Source organism: Tympanuchus pallidicinctus, unplaced genomic scaffold (assembly GCF_026119805.1).
Source record: "Tympanuchus pallidicinctus isolate F22 unplaced genomic scaffold, pur_lepc_1.0 scaffold11, whole genome shotgun sequence".
NCBI classification, from domain to species: domain Eukaryota; kingdom Metazoa; phylum Chordata; class Aves; order Galliformes; family Phasianidae; genus Tympanuchus; species Tympanuchus pallidicinctus.
In genome coordinates this window covers 8,475,168-8,499,377 of record NW_026294627.1, presented here as the reverse complement: position 1 = coordinate 8,499,377, position 24,210 = coordinate 8,475,168, and the positions used below count along the sequence as shown (strand labels likewise).

At 45.7% G+C, this 24,210-nt stretch overlaps 1 protein-coding gene across 2 annotated transcripts; it reads right to left on the bottom strand.

Annotated features, from left to right (window-relative positions):
- Window positions 1–402: 402 nt before the first annotated feature.
- On the bottom strand, window positions 403–22,838 carry PANX1 (pannexin 1). 2 transcript variants are annotated; one of them, XM_052670097.1, is made up of 5 exons: window positions 22,624–22,838; window positions 14,428–14,567; window positions 6,395–6,618; window positions 4,822–5,492; window positions 403–2,978 (listed from the first exon to the last, which is right to left on the bottom strand). In XM_052670097.1, exons 1-5 carry the CDS (start codon window positions 22,802–22,804, stop codon window positions 2,893–2,895), a joined length of 1,302 nt encoding a protein of 433 aa, XP_052526057.1. In that variant the 5' UTR covers window positions 22,805–22,838; the 3' UTR covers window positions 403–2,892. The 2 variants fall into 2 exon arrangements, with proteins under 2 accessions (XP_052526057.1, XP_052526065.1); XM_052670105.1 differs by lacking the exon at window positions 22,624–22,838 and adding an exon at window positions 21,194–21,344.
- Window positions 22,839–24,210: the final 1,372 nt, after the last annotated feature.

The window sequence follows — 24,210 nt, the reverse complement described above, 5'->3', positions numbered from 1 at the left end:
TTCTGAACCAAAATTATCAAAGCAAAATTTTCTACGAGAACAAAACGAAATGAACACTTTAACTGCCGTGCAAAGAGTTTGCGCAGGTTGTGGCACTGGGCTGCTCATACTGCACTGAGGTTGGTCAGATGTTCTTTAAGTTCTTTACTATGAGAGTGGTGAGGTGCTGGAACAGCTGCCCAGAGAGGCTGTGGATGCCCTGTCCCTGGAGGTGTTCAAGGCCAGGTTGGATGGAGCCCTGGGCAGCCTGGTCTAGTATTAAGTGGGGAGGTTGGTGGCCCTGCATGTGGCAGGGGGTTGCAGCTTGATGATCCTTGAGGTCCCTTCCAACCCAAGCCATTCTATGGTTCTGATTCTGATTCTATGAGACGCTGACATAGAATCCTCAGCCATTTACACTGCTGTAGTTCACAAATTAATTTTATTTAAATAACCAAGAATGGATACATGCTTTGTTGAAAACCTTGGAAGACAACAAGAGACTCACTGCAGTAAGTCATACTATTAAACACAAAAAGAGTTAGTACAAGGTACCGTTCATAAACATGAAACACATTACCTTCAGGAGCTTCATGTTTTAAAGACTAAGAGCTCATTACTTATACTACACAGTTCAAACACACCCTCATCACTAAACCTTAGTATTGCACTACTGCTTCTCTGAAAACATCCAAAGCACAAGGGGTAGACAACCAAAGGAGTTTCTCTGAATGACGGCAGCGCAGGGATCTGCACTGGGATCAGCAAAGCAGTCAGTAGCTCATGGCCATCTGTGAGCTCATCTTAGTCCTTCAGGAGTATTTGCACGCTTTTCTCTCTGAAACGCAGACTTGGCAGAGGCGGTGACATCAGGGAACCTTATGGAAGGCATCCATGAGATTGCCCCTGAGAATACAATTGATGTGGATGGACCTGGTTGTGCCAATCCACGTTAGGTTGCGCATCCAACCAACACACCACACTGCTGCAGATGGTGCACCTGCAGTACCCACACACAACAGGCATCAGCACAGCCAGAGACAGTTCAGAAAAGGTCAGAGTGGTTGTGGGTTTGCTGGGAGAAATAAGCAGCAGCTCAGGCCGTACCCAACATACACCCATTTCTTGCCAGTAATGCTGTACACATTAGGACTGCAGCTGTGCTACAATCCTATATAAAGAGTTAGCACAATATTATGACTTCAAGACTTCCTTTCAAATAAAGTTCCTCTTAGCTGGAAATCATATCATAACCAACCTGTTCTTGTAAAACCAACACAATGTGTGTTATAGCAGCACTTGGGATCCACTTGTCTAGCAAGAGCAGCCAATTCAAGCAGGTGCATTATCTCTTTGAAATCTGCTGCAGCACATCAACAGTTCATTGCAAAGGCTGTAACACTGATTCTTCTTTTATTCCTCATTCTCAGCACAGAGAATGCTAGCAGGCAAGAACAAAAGACATCGATGAACTGGAAAATGGAAGGCAATAGCAAATAGCAATAACAGGCCTTAAAAAGACAACCAAAGGAGGTGACAGACAAGAGACTTCAATTACAACAACACAGACAATGCACAGAACGAGTGCACTCATAGCATCTGTGAAAGATATGCACTGTCACCATGACCATCACACCCCCACCCACCTAACCCTGTGCCCAAAATTCAAGACAGAGTTCATATTTATGTTAACAGAAGGTAAAGGACCTGAGCAGAGCAGGATGACAATGCTAGATTCCCCAAACCATACAGTAACAAGCAGGGACACTTTTCCAATTAACAAATACTCCTCTTTCCTTTGTCCAAACCACTTCGGCTTCTTATCTTTAATTTCAATTCAGTCATGGGACATGAGGGGGGAGCAACCTTTCTTTGTGTGCACATCCCTGTCACCTTGCCTATGGGGAGCTTAGTTCTGCTAAGGCACGCAGCTGCCACTCCAGTACAATAAGAATGTCTTCTCAGGTGGGTTTTGGAAAACAGCACAGACAGTTTTGCATCTGATACCACAAACACATTGAAACCCGTCCCAAATATACAAACACAAAAAAGATTTTCTAGAGATCATTACAAAATGGAGCCAACTTCTCTGATCTTCAGTCTAAACTCCCAGAAGGATATGTTAGTCCCAGAAGGAAACAACTGACAACAGAAATGAGCCCAACATTTAGCTTATGTATCATTACAGTTTGTATAAAAAATGTTAAGACATTATTTTATGAATACATTGAAAAATCAAAATCCCTAAAATCTGCAGTACCCCCTTACACTGTGACTGCAGATCCTTTTTCCATCAGTGCCTAGAGAATAATCCCACACTTCACTGCTCAGATGACTCAAGACATCTTGGGCTGAACAGAGCAACCCCTATTTTTCCACAGCAAAGACCAGTGACCAGCCACCACCTGGTACATGCTTAACCAGATTCAACAAACAAACAAACAAACAACCCCTTCAATAGGGGAGAAAGCCCTCACGTGCCTCATTGAGATGGCCAAGCCCAGTGGAGCAGCATGTCACAACACAGCACAGCCATCTCTTTTTGACGTGTGCAGGGCTGTTTCCCACCTCTATACAGAATAGTGCCCTTTTCCAATGCTGGCTTCGTGTGCATTGAGTGCATTTCACTTGTACTCACAATGGGGGTTTCTTTTTTTGTACTTCTTGGTTCTTGCGGCTTTTTTTTTCTTTTTTTCCTTAAAGAAATAATGAAAGTCTACAGCAGGGTTTTTCGGGTATGTGACGACGCCTGTTATTCAACAAGCAGTCTGTAAACTGGTCTGTCCTCTGAGGAGCTGTCAGGTTCCCAGGACAGTTGAAGAGCAGAGCAGCACCTTGTGTTCAGCACAGTGAAGGCAGAGGAAAGCCCTCTTGCAGCAGCACGAAGCTCCTGCATGTGGTGGCTGGAAGGCATCAGCATGAAGAGTCAATAAGTCTTTGGCGAAGCTTTTTATCTTCTTTCTGGCCCAAGTGGTCACTTGCATCACGGTCTGGCAAAACTAAGCAGAAAGTTAACTTTTAGAAGTGACAAGCCATCAAATCACTCAACATTCTTGTTTGCAGAACTGCAGCAATGCAAAGATGGGGCAAAAAGAACAGAGGCAAGCTCTAATCAGTGTTGCCCAGTGCCAGGACAAGAGGCAATGGGCACAAACTACAACACAGGATGTTTGTTCACTCTGAACAGGAAAATTTCTCTGCTGTGCAGGTGATGGAGCATTGGCACAGGCTGCCCAGTGGCTGTGGGCTCTCCTCCTTGGAGATCTCCAAAAGCCACCTGGACACGGCTCTGGGGACCCTGCTCTGGGTGCCCCTGCTGGAGCAGGGGTTGGGCCCATGGATCCTCTTCTAACATCAGCCATTCTGTGATTCTATGATGCCCCATCCTCTTATCCCAGACCCTGGCCAGCATCTACTCCTGTGCATTTCAAAGTCAACATCTACCACAACTTTGTTAACATTAATCAATTAAATTAAAGCTAATTAAAACAAGACATCACTAGCGACAGATGAAAAGATGGGGAGAAATGGGAGAATCCATCAGTCAGAACAAAAGGGCTCTGCCAGCCAGAGTGGGTCACCACGTAGCAGCCTCTCTCTGTAACATGTTTTAACATATCTTCAAGCATCAGTTTGATCCGCTCTAAACACAAGGAAACTTGAAGCCTCTGAAGTGTTTTTGTGAAATGAAAATAGTTTCAAAAGTTCTGCTTTTCAGTAAAAGTGAGTCAGATTTTCCTTAGCTTCTTCAGGTCATTAAGCAGACACCTCAACCTTGGGCTCCTAAACCCTGGTAGCAAAACGACCCACCTGTATCTTCAAGAAGGGTCACATTTAAAAGGAAAAGTACGTTCTACCAGAAGTACTCCAACTTCCTCCTCTGGAACTAAGTGTTCCTTGTACAGGTTGAAATAATCTTCACTGTTCCTTCTTATTTCCCCTGTTGTATAAATCCACTTCTCCAAACCTCAGCCCAAGAAGTGCTTGACCAAAGCACAGAGGAACAGTTACCCTGTGGATGCTGCTGCTTCTTTTTTTGTATTAAATGCGGGGGCAAGGTAAACTGAAAAGAAAGTAGACTTCAGGTTTTTGTGCTGCTGAATGTTTCAAAGCATCTTCACTTCTACAAGTGAAGGACTTTGTGAGGAGGCAGACCATGGGTCTGAACTGTTTCACTGGGAGGTAGGTGCTGGTGTCCTGCTGCTTCTGCAAGGACATCTGTGACAGTGGCCAAGTTTACATTAAATGGGAAGAAGGATTTGCCACCCTTTTTGCCTCTCTCTGGATATCTGGCTTCTCTTCAATAACTTGGCACTGGATTAGAATCACATTTAAAATACACTACATTAAAAAACAAACAAACAAAAAAACCCTTTTATTTTAGCACAGAATATAACCCCACATCTTCTATAACAATTGCTCAGAGCCAGTCACGACTAGACGATGATGGGACTATTCAGAGCACAAGTGCACCAATCCAGATCCTGATTCACCATTTTGGCAAAAACCACTTTGCAGATGATCTGCCTTTCTCTCTGCTTAATGAACAAAACACACTCGCTGGCCTCACTTCCTTCTTTTGTCAGTTTCTATTCCTCTGCCAGCAGCTTTTCTGAATATTTTTTTACATTAATCTAAATCTTTTGCTATACTGCACTCATCACATGTAGATGAAGTCGTAGCAGTTATACTGCAGACGACACAGAAAAGTGTAAGCAGGTCCATTTTCTTGTAGAACACATGAAAGTGTTTTTGATAGAATACACACCTAGGTGTGACTGGCTTTGTTTGGTTTGGGCTTTTTTCCTTGTTCTCTTTTAAAGAAAGCTTAGGCCAGCTTACCTTGTAGCTCTGTTGCATCTTTTTCCAACTCTTCCACAGCTGTTTCCTCCGGCTTCCCTGGCACAGCCGTCCTTGGCTTCCCATCAACAGCATCTGTCTTAATTGTGCCAAGGTTTATCAAAAGTTGCATGACATCAAACTTCTCGGAAACCGCAATGTTCTCCAGCACTTTGAGGCATTTATATGATTTCAGTTCGCTCACGTTTTCCTCAAGAAAGAGGATGTAAAGGCTTAAGTCATCTAAGCTCTTGGACTTCAGCTTCAGAACGTCGAAAGTCGGCAGGATTTCGTACACTTTGAGAATGCCCGAATTCCAGCGGAAGGGAACAAACATCGCGTACACCACCAGCGGCATCACGAGCAGATAGACGATCAGGTTAATGTAGCTGAGCACCTTGAAGACACCAACAGCAATCAGCTTGCACTGAACCACTTCTGGAACAGTTGTGTCGTTCTTTAAGATCCCTGTTTTGATGGTGCAGAGAAACTCGTCGCTCAAAGAGGAGAGGCTGATGTAGTAGCCCAGGTAGAGGCAGGCAATGAAAATAATCACGAGAGTGAGCAAACGGCAGAAAATGTATTTGATGATTAAGCATTTGGAATTCTTCTTTGTCTTCAAGTACTGCTCCACAATCGGGTATTTAAAGTGGCTTTCGGAGATTTCCCACAAGCTACAAGAGAGAGAAGAAAAAAACTGAGTCACACAGACTGGATGACGCACCTATCTTAAATTTCTGATCAGCCTTATCCTTGAAAGCAGACACGAGGTTGGGTTTTCTCCTATTGGGGTGAGTCAGCAGTAGATCTATTACAGCCAGTGAAAAGCTACCAGCAGTTACATGAAGAATAATGACAATCTTACACAGAAAAGCCACTTAAGAGCTCAGACGTTGGAAAACAGAAAAAGGGTATTTCCCTTACAGCAAAAAAAACTTTCTTGTTCCTTGCAATATGAAACAGGCATAATGTGTACATCCACAAGGCAAAACACACTCTCAGGAACTCACTCAGTTTACAGTGCACTCCTTTGCCTTTCCCTTGCCAAGGCAGCGCGCCGCTTTGCTCAGAAGGTTTGCTTTTTTGCTTATGTTGTTTGATTTTCTTTCTTTCTTTGGTGGGGGCTGTGGTGTAGGTTTTGTTTATTGGTTTTGCTATTGTGTTTGTTTTTTAATTTGCTTTACCCAGAAACTCTGCAGATCTAAAAGGGCAGGAGACAAGGAACAGGCTCTGCCTCACATTGACAAGTGAGAACTGCAGCTCCTCCTATTTTCTTATCTCAGTGGGTAAAACTAATTAACGCCTGTTACAATGAAAAAAAGAAAAACAGGACAATTAATAATTGGAAATTATTGGAAATCAAACGTTTTCTTTGTTCAAAAAAAAAAAAAAAAATTGCAAGTTCCAGCTCCAAGTTCTCACTGTAATGATTTCCAATGTCTTTTTATTTAATCAATTTAAAAAGGTGTTGAGCCACTACTGAATCTTTCACAACAAATATCTCAGTGAGGGCAGGTGCCACATCTGCTCAGAGCTTAAGGAGAACAGCAAAGAAAGCCAAGCTGCAGTGTCCTACCTCTGTGTTAAGTTTTCATTAGCAGCTGGAATGAAGTCAGCGGGGTCTCTGGGGTCTCCGCTACGGACACTATTTGCAGCTTTGATTGCTCTGTTATAGGCTTTGTCAAGTTCTTCCATGATAAATTTCAGGTCTGAAGAGAGGTGAGGTGCTGCTGTGAAGCGCCAGAACAGACATGGTAGGTACAGCAGGATGGCCACGAGCAGAAGGATGTATGGGAAGAACTGAAGGGAGAAGAAAAGTTCAGATTAGGCCCCACCTGAGTATAAAATAAGCCAGCCATCATCCCCCATAAGCATTCCACATAAGCCCATTACACTCCCAAGAACCTTCTTTAAATGTTTCTACTAAACTGACTTTTCGTTACCAGGGACACACAGGGCAGTCAATTCCCTCTTCATTCAGCTCCAGTAACCACAGTGCTGCTTAGAGCTTTTAAAGAAAACAACACACACCACCATGAAAAAGCAAAATAAAGTTACCATGATCCTGACAATTGTCCCCATTGCTTAGGGAAAGGACTGAAGAAAGCATAAAGCACAACAGCCTCAATCTTTCCTTCTTCTATTCATCACCAAGTAGCAGCTTTTCCACCATAAAATTAAATCTCCAACTCCCTCCAGCTTCTGGAGAGAACCTATTATCTACCTGCTGTGACTTCCTATTCAAGGTGTATATTCATACGTAACAGTACACTTACAGAGCCATGATGTACAGTTTAGTTGGACAAGCCATTACTATAGGATTCTGAGCAATTTGACTGCCCTTCAATTCATTATATTAAACTGTTGATAGTTTCACTGAACTCAAATCGAGCTTTAGTTCCTATGGAATTTTAAATTAGTTGTGATGAAGAAATTTGGATTTGGCTTAAGCTATCTTCAGTGCTATAGCTGCACACATGCACGTCCAGTGGAAAAGCTAAAGGGGAATTTTAGAGACAAGTTGGGCTGGAATCATTAGTCATTAAGTGGGACAGTTCTGCTTACATCAGTGGATCAACAGATATTTACAAGATGGAAATCTGGACCTAATATTAGCTTGTGTTTGCATTAAGCAGGAGAGATTAATGTTTCGTATGCACAAAATAATTAATCTGATGTTGCTGAGCATCTATCCAGGAATGCTGCTTCTAATATCATTCACCAATGAATCATCATCATTAATGCTAGGGTTGTATATGATACATTAGCAGGGAAATGAAAACTGACTACTTAAAGGAGCTTCATTCAGCATTTGGAGACCATAAAGTGAACTAGATTTTGGGATGTGCACACTGTCTGCATAGCAGTCACACTGGAAATATGTGACACTATGAAATACATGACTGTAAGATACAGCCATGAAAAGTATTAAATAGCCACAGAAAGCAAAGAATGAATGAAATTATGAATGAAGGTGCAGCCCCAAAGTTGCACTGTCCCAGTCCCTGGGTCTTTCTTTACCTGGACAAAGGCTCTGGTGGCACATTCTGCACTTACGTTGCAAGTAACAGTTGTGATGCTCTGCCCCAGACCTCCTCCAAGCCCACCCACCTCCCTGCCCTCATACAACCTTCTCTCCTTGCATTTTCTCCTTCCCTGACTGCTTTACCACTTTTTATTCACCTACAGCCATCATATTACTGGGATGCATACAAAGGCATGTCACTAAATTCCCCTCACAAGGTTCTTAAAACTCCCAAAGCTGCAGCAGACGGAAGCATGAAGAAACTCCATGAAACTCTTTTCCAAATGGTCACAAAACCAGAGCAGGAGCACAACCATTAGCCCAGCTCTTTTGGTTTGGAAAGAAAGCCTGTGCTTGTCAGTCCTTCCACAGCACTTGATGCTTCACTCCATCCTTCATTGATTCTGGCTCCTTTTAAAAAGGAAGGACATTTGTTCCATTTGTTAACAGCAGGCTTACATAACTAGCCAATTGTTCTGAATCATTACATTTTGGGGTCCTGAACCAACAGGCAGAAGTGAAAATGCAAAGTCATTCAGCACGAGTCCTAGGTTTTAGAACAACAGACTTGGATTACCCAGCTCATCTGACTGCGTTCAGAGTCACGCACAAAGACTTCTCATTTTATGAAATGGACACTGTGGCATTCACACATGGATGTGCATGAGCTATATGCCCCTTTTTATATATTTACTTCAAAGGCAATGAAAAAAGGGGAACTGTTGCTCCAGTCCTGTATTAATCAGACAAAACAGGAAGTAGCACTGACCTTGAGAGCTCTGCAGACAGAGAAAGTTACTTCCCTAAAAGTAAAACTCAGTTTTACTTTGCTGTTTATCAAGTTCCTTTCCAAAGGCAAATTCACAATGTTGGATTTAAAGCAGTAAATGACATGGCACAACACAGAAAGTGGAACATACACATTAGAACAGGTAAAATGGTGTGACATGTTCTTTTCTGAACTTCATTAGTGAACTGCAGTAAGGGCTATAATACCTGGAGGCCCTTAGCTTCCATCTCCACCCAGTGCAAGAGGAAAACAAAAAGAAAAGCAAAGGCCCAACAAGTCTGGCACTCAAAGCCAGAGTAAAGGAGCTTCAGCTACATTGCTCCAAGTTTGGGAGGTGCTCAGCATAGGCAATGTTTGATTATTTGCCAGGATTTGGACTTGATCATCCTTATGGGTCCTTTCCAACTCAGGATGTTCTGGATTATGATTCCACACAAGAGTAATGCATGCACCAGAGACTCACAACTAGATCTTCCTACATGTTTTCTGCCAAGGACATTTGAGCTCCAATGGAAGTACCTTCCCTTGTTGGTCACCTAGTCTGATAGCAGCCTTTGTCAAACCATGTGCTCCCAAGGAAGCCCAGCACTACAAAGCCAAGCACTCAATTCCCTCATCCTGTACTGCTGCAGCTCATTTAACTCCACTAATCTTGAGCACTGCATGCTTTACAGACTGTACCCTAACTCCTCCTCAAAGCCAAGAGCACCTCAAACTTGAGCAGGATGTACAGAAGAGTCAGGATGTAGAGCCACGATCCCCCATTTCAGCACAGAATGTGGTTCATGTGGTTTTCAGTCTTTACTTGCAAGAGCAGCCATGAGGGTTAGCTCTAAACAAATCAGCTATGCACACCAAAATGCTTACACTCATAGACGTGTGCTGTTTTCTTACATCCCCAGTGAGAACTAGGTTGAGCACTTTTAAATCAATACTGTGAATGGAGAAGACAAATAACCCTCATGTATGGAGTAGGAACTCTAGAAATCTATTCAGAAAATGCAAAGTCATGACTATTTATTCAAGTGTCTGCAACTGATTCTCCCATGAAATTTACCTGCACAAACTGAGTGCATGTTTTCCAAAATGTTTTACTGGGAGTTGTGAGCACTTTGGTTCAGATGAATTTTCAGAATGGCATAAACTATCCTCACTACATTTCAGTTCCCAGTGCACATACACAGTCTACAGTGATAGATCTAGTGCTGCAAATATCACAATGAATTCCAAATACTCTCTTGACATGGTTTTTGCCATCTTTTATTGAAAGGTCCTCCACAAAACATATCCACCTGAACAACTGGAAGCTACTGCTTAGCAACATGCTATGGCCACAGCTCCAAATAACAGCAATTAGCCAAGTACAGTCCAGATCAGCTGCCCAACGTCCAGCACACACTGTCACAGCTGTCTACAGGAGTCTTCCCAGGCTTTAAAGAAGCTGGAAAGTAGAAGATCCCAGGCTATTTCTAAGGTCTCTGTTCTCTGCCCTACTAAACACCCTTCTGAGTTTCTTGAGGTTGACTTGCCTTCTTGAAGACATATGGTTCAGTCCCTTTGAACTAATCACTGAGAACTCACGAGACACAAGAAGTGTCTGAGTAATGATTTTGTATACACAGATGAGATGATTGAACCAAAGGACTGTCTTTTAAAAATGCATCACCTTCACACTTTCCTGAAAATAAGGGAAAAATCAGACAAAAACCTAAAAGAGTCCATTACATACACCCAGAGAAGTGGATGGTCCATTGTTGGAGACATTCAGGATCACACTGGTCAGGGCTCCAAGCACCTGGTCTAGCTGTAGGTGTCTCTGTTCATGGCAGATGAGTTGGACTAGATAGCCTTAAAGGGTCCCTTCCCAACGATTCTATGGTTCTATGATATAGCATCCTCAGCTTCAACCATACTAAGATAGTGTAAGTACAGCTGTGACAGGCAAGTTGAAAGGGCTTCTTAATGACTTCTTCATATGCTCAAATACTGTCTTGAGATTCAAAGAAAAAACAGCTGCCAAAAGTGCAGTGATCTATTTGATAGGACTTGAGACTTGGATAAAGGCAGTGAGCGGAAGGTGAGAACCACCTCTGTGAAATTACAGGAAAAAACATTTTCTCATTTTGCAGCATCTTCAGTCCTTATTTATTTTGGGCAAACACTACTGAAATGGTTGCAAGCATTCAGACTTGTACTATGGTTAATAGTGGCAAAACACTAAGTCAATCACAGAACCATAGGATGGTTTGGGTTGGAAGGGAACTTAAAGCCCACCCAGCCCCAACCCCTGCCATGGGCTGATTGCCCCCCACCAGCTCAGCTGCCCAGGGCCCATCCAGCCTGGCCTTGAGCACCTCCAGGGATGGGATAGCACAGCTCTCTGGGCAGCTGTGCCAGGGCCTCATCACCTCTGATCACCTCCTCACAGTAATAACACTCTCTGAACAATAACACAAAGCTGTTAAACTGCCCGGGTCTGAAAGACAGCCTTGAGAAAATTGACAGGCATACGGTAATACAAAACAAAGAAGGAAGCACTGAAGCACTTCTACTGATGTAGGATCAAAATATTTTTCATTAAACATAAGATAAGATAATGATAAGATAATAAGATAACAATGAAGTATCAGCTTCTTCAGCCCCAAATTCCTACATGCCAACAGGAAGAGTTCAAGCAAACGAAGCATGCCTCAAACTGGCTGACAGCAACAAATTCTTCCAGAACCAAAGCTATTAAGCTCCCTCTGGATACAACCCTATTCCTATTGCATGAGATGTTTCACCAGCTTTCAGAGCAGAAGCATCAGCTGTAAATGACTCATCATTCTAAAGGTTGCCACGTGGTTGAGAGACTGTCCTGCCTCCAGAACCGAAAGTGAATTTCAAACCATGCACGACCTTTTTTATTCCTCCTGTTATTCGCTCTCTGCTACAGTACAGCTTAAAAGCTGTTTTTCCAGATTCAAATAGTGAGGCTAATGAGACTAAACTAGCTATAACACCACACAAAGAATGGTTCGGAAATGTATCTGTATCCTATTTTCCTTGCACTCTAATTGCTCTGGGTGGGGCTTTATAGGTGAAAGATGAGGAATCCTCAGTCAGCTGGGAAGCTGTTACCAACCTGGTAACAACTGTGATGGTAATCCTATCAACAACTCACTAAAGGACCTCAGGAGGGTTTGTATATCTAAGACAAGCAATTCAGAAAGCAACCCATGGGTCCACAGTACATCTCAGTTCTATTACTTTCCCCACACCTTGCTCAGTTGCTATGTATGGTGCCTACCAATAGCCACTAAGATAATGCTCATTGGTCTCCCGTTTGTACCTGTATAAACCTCTCTGTATACGATGCATTAAAAGGCTTCACAGAACAGTCTTCTCCTTGACTAGACTGGCCGCTCACAGAGGCCAAAAGCTTGTTTCCATTCCAGTTCAAAACAAAGTTATGTTTTATCAAAACTGACCATCATCTTTAGAGATGAGAAGCAAACTGCACAAAGGGAGCAAATATGAGGGCTGCCTCTTACTTTATTATGTTGGCCCATGACCACAGAGACAAGTGTTGGTGGGATGGCAGTAGAGGCTGAACCTTTCCATCAGTATCCCATTACTGTGTGACAGATGGCAGCAGAGGGGCAGTCTGACAAAATAGTGTCTGACATGGAAGTGTGGATGAAGCAAAGGTGCGTCACTGAATTCCTCCATGCAGAAAGAATTGTTCCCACTGACATTTATTGATGCTTGCTGAAACTTTTTGGAGACAAAACAGTGGATGCAAACACAGTGAGGCAGTTGGTGGTGAGTTTCAGCAGTGGCAACAGCAGGTCACCTCTTAAGGTGATAACGCCCTCAATAATATGCTTTAGCTTTTGCAAACTCTGAAGTTGTCAGGCAACTGGACTTAATGGTCTCTGTAGGTCCTTCCAACTAACCATTCCCTTCCATCCCATCCCATCCCACTGGCTGCCCTCCAAGCAGCATATGCAGTTTTGACAGCTGCTCCACTGGCAGGGCTGGGGGCCAAGCATGAGCACAGAGCTTAGGTCCAGGCACCCTGGCCCAGACACAAGCTGTGACTCAGCTGTTTGGAGGCGCTGCTCACTGCCAGCCTGCAGGGCTTCAAAAGGAAACATCACATACCACCTGCCATAGAGGAACTGTGGCACTAAGAGCCTTGCAGAGATTCCTGAGACAGCGCCAGTCAGCAGATTAACATGGGCTGTGTCATGTCAGTATGACACAAAGGCTTATTTGCCATAGCTGGCAAACTAAGAGATTTGCAGCTGCAATTGCCAGCTATCAGCTGTAGCATAAAGTTCAATTAAAAGAGACAGGTAACAAGAAGTCATTTCCTTGATAGAGGGAGGGAGCAAAGCGTCCAGCTCTGCAGGCCGAGGCCCCTCCTGCCCAAGCAGACTGATGTCCCAGCAGCTTCAGTCTCCGCAGGCCTGGCTGAAGTGAGCTAGGGCACTCATTGAGCAATGATGAGTTCAGTTTGGAAGCCAACAACTCTGGCTTTAATACTCATGAAATGAAGGACCTCTAGGTCCAGGTTATGAGTGGAGCTCACTGAGGAAGGCAGTAGAAAACCCTTATGGCCAGGGCTCTGGGGCAAGAAATGAATCAGAGGGAGCCCTGAACTGTCTGTCCGAGGAGATCCAACCAGCTGACTGGACAATAAAAGCTGAGGCATTGGTTGTGCCAGCAGAGCCCAGAAAAACAGGCACTGCAGGTCCCAGAGCCAAGCTGCCTCTAACACCAGGTCCTCATCCCATGGCCACTGGGGTGATTTGCTGGGACACAAAACTGTGGCTTGAATGTGGTAATAAGGTAATAAAACAGCAGCACACAACAAAATCCACACATCCACAGAGCTCCTGCTGTATTTCTGACTTCACCATCAGCACTGCCCAAGCATTTAAGTCAGAATCTGCAACTCATGTCAAAACTCAGTAAACCCCTTTGAGGCATCTCAGGTATCTCAGAACCCACTGCACTTTGCAGCCACAGAATAGGCCCCTTGCTGGGAACTCCTAATGATGCTGCTTTGCTTGCAGCAGTGAAAGGCTTAATTGGAACAACCTGAGAAGCTCAGAAAAGCTTCTCAGAAAAGCACACTGAAACATGTTGGTGCCTATTATATATTTCACCTCTCCCAAAATCCATATCTGCCCTGCATCCAACTTTCTCCAACTGGCCAAGTATAATACAGTAAAAATATTTGATATTTTTATTATCTTGCTTTCAGAAATTAAGGTTTTGATACAGCATTAAGTCAGCTGCTATGTCTTGTATCCTGAAGTTAAAGCAGTTCTTTAAAGACATGTTGGGCACCCAGCTCCAGGGCAACACATCAACATTACTCTTTTGTCAGCTAACTGGTGACATTTGTTATCCTATAAAAACAGATCCTTTACTTATAAGCAGAAAATGTCTCTTCCAGCTCTACCCCTTTGGAAGTAAAAAAAAGAAAACACTCTGTCTGAAAACAGAAAGTCAAGTCAAAGCCAGGGATAACACCAGAGAAGAATCATAGAATCACAGCATCCACAGAATGGTTTGGGCTGGCTGGAAGGGATATTATAGATCATCCAGCTCTGAACCCTGCCGGGACAGGGACACCTTCTAATAGATTACTTTGGCCAGAGTCCTATCCAATCTGGCCTTGAGCATCTCCAGGGATGGGGCATCCACAACTTCTTTGGGCAAAAGAGGAGGAATGAGAAAGGGAATGTAAAGGCAGGCTTCTACATGTGGCCACTGTTTCCATGAGGAGACCTGTACGTACTTTATGGAGCCAGAGGGGAATGTTCTCCAGGTTGTTGTAGGCTGGCTGCTTTTGCTGCACTGCTGCCCAGCAATAGGAGTCCACGTAGGCAGCCTGGCGCCAGGAGAAGGAGCTGGGGGCAAAGCAGCTTATCTGGGCACCTGGAAAACAGAGCAGAAGGGATCATGCACTCAAAAGATGAAAGAAAATAAATCAAACTTAGGAAAAGAAAAAGAAAAAAAAAAGCTCATACTTGTGATTTTGCTGCATCCAAAGCTATTACATTGACAGTAGGAAGTATAGCAGCACTGAGAATCACTGAATTCCCACAGAACTGCATCCAGAACTCCCACTGGGACTCTCTAATGTCTCTTAAATGTTGAAACAGATGCTAGAAACATCCATCTTTTAGGACTACTTCCACAATTCTAGGGGAAGGACTGTTACCTCTCAGAACCCTCTTCCTCAGATTGGCCAAAGGAGAGCCAACAGATGAAAAGTGTGACCACATGAGGCTGGTTTCCCAAGGAAGCAGCTACCACAGCACACCATCTTAGTCCCAAGTGCTCAACCCTCACATGTACTGAAAGAAGACCTCAAATATCATTCCCCCAGCCCTGCAGTCCATGCAGTAATGCAAAGGCAGGTGTGTCCCACACTTATTCTGCCTCTGAGCATGAGTTTTGACTTTGGGTTCATGTTAGCCCTGCTGTAACTCCTAGCAGAGCAGGAGTGGTCCCCAGGCTCTTCCAAGGGTCTCCAGGTTCATTCTCCCCAGCACAGGGCCAGGCACACCACAGCCATCTCTGCTCACTCCCAGCACTTCTCCAGCCTCTGGCACTTAAATGTAAGATTGAGGCACTAAGTGGCAGCCAGAACAGCCTCAGCCCTGGAGTCAAATTCTGCTCTGACCAGGCAGCAGCTAAGTCTTCCTGAAATGTGTATCAAAGAGGAAAAGTGGTTATTTGATGTGGAGCATCAGTAGCCCCCTTAGGTGAGAGACAGTAACACAGGACAAGGGGTTTTGCTTTTCCTTTGGAAGCTGTGACAGCCACAGCAAAATGTAAAGTTTTCAGTGGACTTTCCTAGATGCTGAAACACAACAGCTGTTTCACCAAATGTTTACACAAAGTGGAGGTCACCCTTCCTTGAGGACCTCTATGCCAAGAACAGCCTCCGACGCCTCCTCCAGCACAACACAAATGTCAAAAGAGCAAAAAAGGGAAATACTGCTACTTTTTTGTTTCCTTTTCTCAAAGTTATTGGTAGATGGCATCACTTTATGCTTTATGAGAGTATGTTTCTGTACAAGACTGTCGAGCCTCTTTGCTAGTTTAGCCTCTAGAGAACAAGAACTGCTTCTGTAACAGAAGATGACTGCACTAGCCTTGTAACTTGTACAGCCTTTTCACAATGTAGCACAGTTAAGGGGCATTATAAATGAAAGCTTTTCCCTATGACTCACTATTACAATTATTTCTGAGGCTGTAGTATCATAATGATGGGGTCTGATCTGTCACAAGCCTCCCTTATGGAAAACAAGTTGCTGTTTATCAGCCCAGAGCTCACGTGGCTTAACTAACTTGGCACAACACGAGCTCTTGCACTCTCCCAAAGCTTCAGAAGTTTCTGCTTTGCAGAGAAATTCTCATTACCTGTGGAAGAAATAACCTGCAGAGAAGAAGGAAAAAAAAAAGGAGAAAAGAAGGATGCAATTGGAGTGCCTCTGTCCTTGATGGGCACCATTTATACTCTGCTTTCCCTAACAAACCCCCTGCTGCTGGCTGAGTGCAGCAGGAAACAAGCGGCCCTTTCATGGGGTACATGAGCAACAGAAGTGTTCAGCAAGATGCTTTGTCCTGTCTGTGTCTAGCATCTGCAAAAAGAACAACATGCAGAGTGTTCATTCTCATGAATGGGTGCAAAATCACTGCAAGTGAGAGGGCCCTTAAATCAGTGATGCACAAGGCAGCCTCCAAAGTGGTGCAGACACAACTTCCTACCAGAACAGGCACAGCAATCCCAGGGCAGCAAGCTCAGCTCTTCAGATCCCCACACTTCAGCCCAGACTTAGGAGACCTTCAGACCTTCAGCCAGGAGTCCAGCAGGTCAGAAACAGACAACAGCAGGAGATGGGGACTCTCCAGTTACCACCCCGCTGTTCAATTAACTTAGTGCAGTTCTGCTTGTAAATTCTTGTTAATATAAGTACATCTTTGCACTAATCATGGTGCAAAGAGATTACATCTTTGGGCATTATCTTCACCAAACACAGATTACTCAATGCATCTGAAAGTCAACATGATTTTACACCCTTTTTTCTCCTCCTTTTCCCCTCCAGAGGGGCACACAGGCACCTCTGTGTGACCTCAGCTGAAGAGCAGCAACTTGAGCTGTCACCTTGCCCAGCTCCACGTAGCTTCATGCCCACCTTGCCAACAGCAGCCAGTGTCTCCTCTGTGCCTGGAAAACCCATTCTTTTTTTGCAGCTGGTGCCTCTCCAACTCCTATCCAGCACAGGACAGCCCACAGGTGGAGGTCCTGCCCTGGTGACATCGTTTCATCTCCCAAAGAAAATCCCTGATTGAAAGGACAGAGTCCCAGTTCAGCAGGTGACTGCCTTGCTGGCAAGCAAAGTGACACCCCAGGCTGTGCCTCATCCCTCACCAAGGCAGGTACCAGCAGGAAGCACTGGTTTTGTTCCCAGCAGCCCAACACCTCTCTTCCCACCAAGGCATCTAATTAAGAAACTAAAAGACATTGCTTCCAAGAATCAACATTAACCACACACTGAAGTGCTTTTCCTGAACTGAGGTCAGGTAGGTTGTAGCTAAACAGATTAAACCTTCAGCGAGTAATTACTGCTTCCTACTGCACCACAATCATTGGGAAGAGATTTGCATAGGCTCAAATGAAAACTCAGCCATTAATTACTACCATGTCGAATTGGGCAAAATGAACCAGCCATGATATTCAAATACCTGATTTTATCCAGCAAGAATTAGCGACACTGGCAGCCACAAACAGGAAAATCAAGCAACATGTACACAACGTACAGACTGCCAGGCACCATCCAACACACACTCTTCTCACCAATATTAAAAGACAACCTCACACTTAAAAATATAAAAAAAAAAGATGTCCCAATGCATGCCAAAGGAGAAGAAACTGGATGTGTGGGTTTGCATGCATGTATTAAGAGCAGACCAGAAAGAATGTGTTTATTAGATTTATAGATGCCTCTTATGGACCAAAGTGGCACACCAGGTGAAGGATACTCACTGTGTTCAAGAAGGAATTGTGGAGGGAGCTACAGCAGGAAAGGAACAACTGTTTGCCAAGGCTGACTTTAGCAATGGGGAAGCAGAACATAAAGCCCAGGTGATGCCATACTCAAACAGAGGAGCCACCAGGTGTCTGTCCCACTCCATGGGGCTGGGAGCTGTTCCTCAGGGAACTCTCAAAACCAGGCAGGGGGAAAAGAGCTAGGTGAGGTGTTGACCAGGAAGGCCTTCAGAGTGACAGGTCTGTTTAATAACTGGGGGAAAAAAAACCCTTCCCAATGACATTCCCACCAACGAGACACAAAAAACATAAGAAGTTTCTCTTCACCCAAAGGAGAAACATCTCAGAGCTGATGCAATGAACCTTTGGCTCCACTGCTACTTCGCTGTTACTGCAATCCTCTGGCAATGTCAGAGGGCCACAGCGCTTTAAAACAAGTTTTGGTCCCCAAAACAGCTTTCCATTATTTCTGTAGGAAATGAAAGCCTGGCTCTGTAGAAGTTGAGCAGAAAAGATTCTCCTCATTGATAGATGAAGATGTTCACCCAAAGGCAATTTGGACTTGCCAGTGAAGCAACATTGCTGCAGGTTTGGGTTGGAAGCTCTTGGCACAGGTTTGTCCCTGACAGCAGGTACTTCTGATCTTCACTGAGGGCTCTTCATGTGCCAAAGAGTAGCACGGCATGTGCTGCCATGGAAAAACAATAATCAGCAAATTGCTGGAACATCCAGGGTGACATGAGCCAGCAGTGTGCACTTACGGCCTGGAAGACCCACTGTATCCTGGGCTGCATCAACAGAGGCCAGCAGGGCAATGGAGGTGATCATCCCTCTACTCTGCCTTTCTGGGACCCCATCTGGAGTACTCCGTTGGTCCCCAGCACAAGAAGGACATGGAGCTCTTGGAGCAGGTCCAGAAGAGGCGACAAAGATGCTCAGAGGGCTGGAGCACCTTCCCTATGAAGAAAGGCTTGGACAGTGGGTGCTTGTTCAGCCTGGAGAAGAGAAGGCTCCAGGGAGACCTCACTGCAGACTTCTGGTACCTGAATGGAGCCTACAAACAGGAGGGAGACCAACTTTTTGCGCAGTCTGATAGTGATGGAACAAGGGTGAATGACTTTAATCTAAAAGAGGCGAAACTTAGTTTAGCTGTTAAGGAGAAATTCTTCAGTCTGAAGGCGATGAAGTTGAAAGAGTTTGGGGAGGGTGAGAAGCACTGCTCCACAGTCAGTCCTCTCATGAACTCTCCCAGTTTCAACAAATAAAAGCACGAGGCACAGCCCGCATCCCAGCACGCAGCCTGCTTCAGAAGCCCTGGGGAATGTCCTCTGGGCTCCCAGCCAGCAGCTGCCACAGTCATAGTCTTTGGCCTAATGACACCCAATCTAACCTAGCTATCACAGAAGTCACAAGGTCAGATTGTTTCCCAAAACCCAACCCCATGACTTGTGAACATGAAAGCAGACACACTAGCAGGAAGGGCCAGCAAGGGCCTAGCAGCAGAGGCAAGGAGTCCAGTCCAAAAGATAAGGCTAATCCCCTTCATACCCCCTGTTCTACTGTCCAAGGCATCCTAAAGTCTACATACAGCCTCCTGGCAGAGACGAGAACTAAAACAAACAAGGAAAAAAATATCCTCCCAGAAACTAGGTGGGATATGAGCAGCACACAGAAGTTTGTCACCAGTTGGAAAACCCAAGGCAATCACTGGGAGCATTAATCCCGTGGTATGCATGGCACAGGGTAGGGCCTCCTCACCTATGGGCACCTCCAGCACAGCAAGGTGGGGGCGACCTGAGATCATTAGGGACAATAATACTCATTCAGAGCTACAAATTTTCATTTTGACAGACACATACCACTGCTGTAGGCTGGTCTATGGTCAGGCACTTCCCAACCTGTCACAACTGATAAGCTCACAGTGCTACCCAAACCTTCATGTTGGTTATACCCAAGTTTAAGTGTCTTTACTTAGCACATGATGGTTTCCTGGTCCTGGGAAGCTTTCCCAGGGGTTTGTTATGTCATATAATAAGCATAGATGTTATAAGGAGGATAAAGTCATGCTAGCAATACATGAGCCATACATAGAATCATAAAATCATTTGAGTTGGAAAGCACCTTTATTAAAGGCCATCGAGTCCAACCTCCCTGCAGTGGACAGGGACACCTACAGTTCGATCAGGTACTCAGAGTCCTGTCCAGCTTGACCCTAAATGTCTTCAAGGATGGGGCATCCACCATCTCTCTGGGCAACTTGCACCAGTACTCATCACACTTAGCATAAAAAACTTTTTTCTTATATCCAGTGTAAGTCTCCCTCTTCTAGTTTGAAACCATTTCCCCTTGTCCTATCACAACAGACCCTGCTGAAGAGTCTATCCCCTTCTTTCTTATAGCCCCTTTAGATAATGAGAGGCTGCCCTCCAGTCTCCCTAGAACTTGCTTTTCTCCAGGCTGAACAGCTCCAGCTCTCTCTGCCTGTTTCTATTTCCTCTCTACCCAACATGCTTGGGGATTGCCTTGTCCTGGAAAGGTCTGGATGTGCCACTTTCCTCCATGCAGTTCCACAAAGCCCTCTGTGCTCCGAGATGCAGCAGCTATCACAGCACTTGCTGTGAGGCAGAGGGCTCTGGAGACTTCTCTTTGCCCTTCTCCACACAGTGAGGCTGACAAAGCCCTAAGAAGTGGCACTGAAAGAGATTTCAACTGCCCATGTCTCAGTGACAGAGTAGTACCTGACCACCCGTAGTGTATTCACCTTAAAAACTGCTGAATGCCATAGGAAACAATGTAAAGTAGTCATGTAACACATGCACACAACGCTGCTCGAATCCTCACAACCATACGATTATTTCCCAATTCCCAGTAGAAAACAATATCAAACACATACAGAGCATAACTAAAAACAAACTCAGGCAAGTTTTCCCCTTCCCTGCAGGATGCAGACAAACAGAGCAGGGGCCACGTGCCTACTGACCCGCAGGGCTCCCTGACGGAGCACAGTGGATGTTACCGTGCCTCCTGCACAGAAACCCTTTGCAATGCACAAACTGACTCTCAACTGCGATCTGAAATTTCTATCAAAACAAGAAGTTACTTGGTAGCATCAGAAAACCTTTGTAAAGGTATTAATCATTTCTCATAACCAACAGCAAACACAGGTGGGATTAAAACTGCAGTTATAGGCCCCTGTGCTGCAACTGAGCACCAAACAGCAGGAAGGCAACAGCTGAAGCTGCCAAGGTACTTCAGGTGGGAAGAATGTAATTATCACAATAGAAATAGGATCTGAGCACTTATTTTTGCAAAGTGCATGCAATTTTTGTATGCAGAGGAAGAGATATTTCCATGTTGTGACTCACACATTGCTTTCACAACCACTCCAGATTTGGGGTTGCCCTTTCTCAGACTCAAAACAGACCTACCATTTTCTCTCAGTTTAGCAGCCCTGAGTTAAAAAGCACAACTACATCAGGAAGCATTTGAAACAAATACTTACTTTCCATTTCAACACTGGCTCCACACCAGTGCCCAGGGAAATGCCAAGACCCAATGCATCCCTCAAAACACCTTAAAAAGAAAAGCTCCTGCCCGGCAGTCAGCGCAGCATGGGGCACAGGCAGCACGCAGAGCAACTATCACTTTCTGTATGGAAACCACGTGGGTAGCTTTGCTCACACCGGGGCCTGCCAGCACACGGTTGGGCTTTTTCTTTTTGAAACACAGGAACTGGCTTTCAAGCTTCAGGTTTTCTTCTGGGTTCTCAAGATCACAAGTAAAAAAAATAGAGATACATGGTGTATCCCTGGTGTGCAAAACACAGCGCATACTTTAATTTGTGCTTTGTGAGTCTGCTGTAGTCACAGAATCAATTTGAAGCATTTTCATATTGAAAGGTACTGTATGCTGTATATGCCATGCACCAGGGCCCAAACATTCGGTTAGTGAAAATGAGACCTTTGCTCATCCAAAAGAAAGGAAACTTTCACCAAACTTAGCAATTCAGCTGCAGGTTGGAGCTTCGCATAGAGGAGGAAAGTAACTTTAAACTAAAAGAGGGGAGATTTTGGTTAGATGTTATGTATAAAGAATTTCTTCCTAGAATGGTGAGGCCCTGGCACAGCTGCCCAGAGAGCTGTGGTGCCCCATCCCTGGAGGTGCTCAAGGCCAGGTTGGATGAGCCCTGGGCATCCTGAGCTGATGGAGGCAACCAGCCCATGGCAGGGGTTGGGTGGGCTTTAAGTTCCCTTCCAACCCAAACCATTCTGTGTTTAATGATTCTCTGAAAAATGAAAGAAATACTACTGCAGGGCTCGGCAGAGACCTTGGTGGGCAGGCGTTGCTTCCAACTGAGCTGGGCACAGTGATTTCAGAGAGGAAAATGGAGGAAGAACAGATCCCTGCATGAGCTACTTTGTGCACCTGCACAGCCCCTAAATTGAAAGCCTTCTTTCTCGTTGCTTCAAGAAGACAAGTGCACTTGTCGTAGCTGATGTGAAATGAAAAGGTTCGCCTTTCAGTCTCTGATTGACCAAAGTACCACGGGACATGGCTGTCCTCAGCACTTCTGCTTGGTTGTTTCCAAGTTCTGGGTCAAAGCCACATCCACTGAAACATGGCATTAGATGGTGGGAGCACCTTACCTATTATGCAGTTTGAGATCTGATTAGTGCCATACACGATGTTTTTCATAGAATCACGGAATCATTAAGGTTGGAAAAGACCACTAAGCTCACCACGTCCAACCCCAGCCCACGGCTCTCAGCGCCGTATCCCCACGGCTCTCGATCACCTCCAAGCACACTCCGCCCCGACCCCGAGCGGACCCCCGGTGCCGAGCCCCTCCCCAAACCCCGGCGCTCGCAGCGCTGCCCCCGCCCCGCCCAAGCCTTTGTGTGCAGCGGGGAGGGGGCGGCGGGGGGCGGTTACCGATGGAGACCTCCTGGGCGAAGGCGAGGGAGATGAGCAGCAGCGGCAGCCCCACGGCGATGCAGGTGACGATCTTGTCCAGCGCCAGCTCCAGCCGCAGCCCCTTGTAACGTGTCTCGGGCGGCTCCTTCAGCAAGAAGTCCGAGAAGACATACTCGGTGGCGATGTGTGCGATGGCCATGGCGGGCTCGGCACGGCACGGCACGGCACGGCACGGCGCGCTCGGCACTGCTCGGCGCGGTGCGGCTCCGCCCGGCTCGGCGCAACTCCGCCCAGCAGCGCCCGCAGCGCCCGGCCCTGCGCCGCCCCCTCGTGGCTGCTGCCCGCCGTGCTGCTGGCGTGGGCTCGTCGAGCCCTGCCGCGCCTGTCGTATCGCTGGGCACCGCTGGAGCCTGACTTCTAATTCGTACAGCCCGGTCAGGCGTTTGTACGCACTGATATCGAGCACTGTGTGACACAACATAAGGAGGACGTGAAACCATGAAAGGGTGTCCAAAGGACGGCTGCAAGGATGGGGAAGGGTCTGAGGATGAGACCTATGAGGGGCCGCTGAGCTCAGCCCAGAGCAGAGCAGGCTGAGGGGAGGCCTGATGGCAGCTGCAGCTCCTCACAGGGAGTGGAGGCAGCGCTGAGCTCTGCTCTGTGTGACAGCGACAGGGAACGGCATGGAGATGTGACAGGGGAGGACAGCTGGGGGTGAGAGAAGGTCTGCACCACAGGGCGATGGGCATGGAACAGCCTGCGCAGAGCTGTGGGCACGGCCCCGAGCTGCTGGAGCTCAGGAGGCATTTGGACAGTGCTCTCAGGCATTCGTTTGGGTTTTGGGTAGTGCTGAGTGGAATCTGGAGTTGGACTAACGATCCTCATGGGTCCCTTCCAACTTAGGCTATTCTGTGATTCCACGATAAGATCCCTCACAGTTGCTTCCCTTCTCCAGCTATCAGCTTCTCCTTGGCCAAGAGATGCTCCACGCCATGCACAGTAGTGTTTCCTCCAGCCAAAGTGTTTCATCTCCACTGCCACATCTCAAGTTGTTTTTGCAGGACTCATTTCTAATAACCTTCAGCTGGCTTTGCCCCCTCCTTTAGATTTTTTTCCTTTTTTATTTCTGTTAGCCCGAGTTCCCACAGCCCTCAGTCCAGGGGTTACAGAGGTGATCATCCTCTGGCTATGGCTTTCTGTACTGCTTCTGCCCAAAGACACGGCCCGTTCTCTTCTCCTCCCAGCTCTCTCTTTGCAAAACCTGTGCTATCTGTTTTCAATTGTCCTTTCTATTTTTTCCAAGCCCTGATCCAACAAAATCATTCCTCACACAGAAATAGTTCTGCAACTCCAATTCCCTTTCTTGTTCTTTCTGGGTCGTTGTTTGATGGCATCCTTCCCTGGATGGGGCCGGTGCTGTGACTCATGCTGTATTCAGGATGCAGGTGCCCCAGACGTCTGTGTCACAGTGCCATGATGCTTTCTGGCTTGTTCTGTCCTTAATTCCTAACAGTCTCTGATATCCACTTTCCTTTCTGCCCAGCTAACTTTGTCTTTGAACTATCATAGCTAAGGTTCCATTTTTGACATGCATAGACAGTGTGG

What these genes read in the sequence shown, in the direction of transcription:
- PANX1 (XM_052670097.1), bottom strand. Translation starts at nt 22,804, where the DNA reads ATGGCCATCGCACACATCGCCACCGAGTATGTCTTCTCGGACTTCTTG. An exon ending in TTCCCCTCTGGCTCCATAAA is followed by an intron (nt 6,619 to 14,427) that starts GTACGTACAGGT and finishes TTCTCCCTTCAG; the next exon opens with TTCTTCCCATACATCCTTCT. An exon ending in AATGAAAACTTAACACAGAG is followed by an intron (nt 5,493 to 6,394) that starts GTAGGACACTGC and finishes TCTCTCTTGTAG; the next exon opens with CTTGTGGGAAATCTCCGAAA.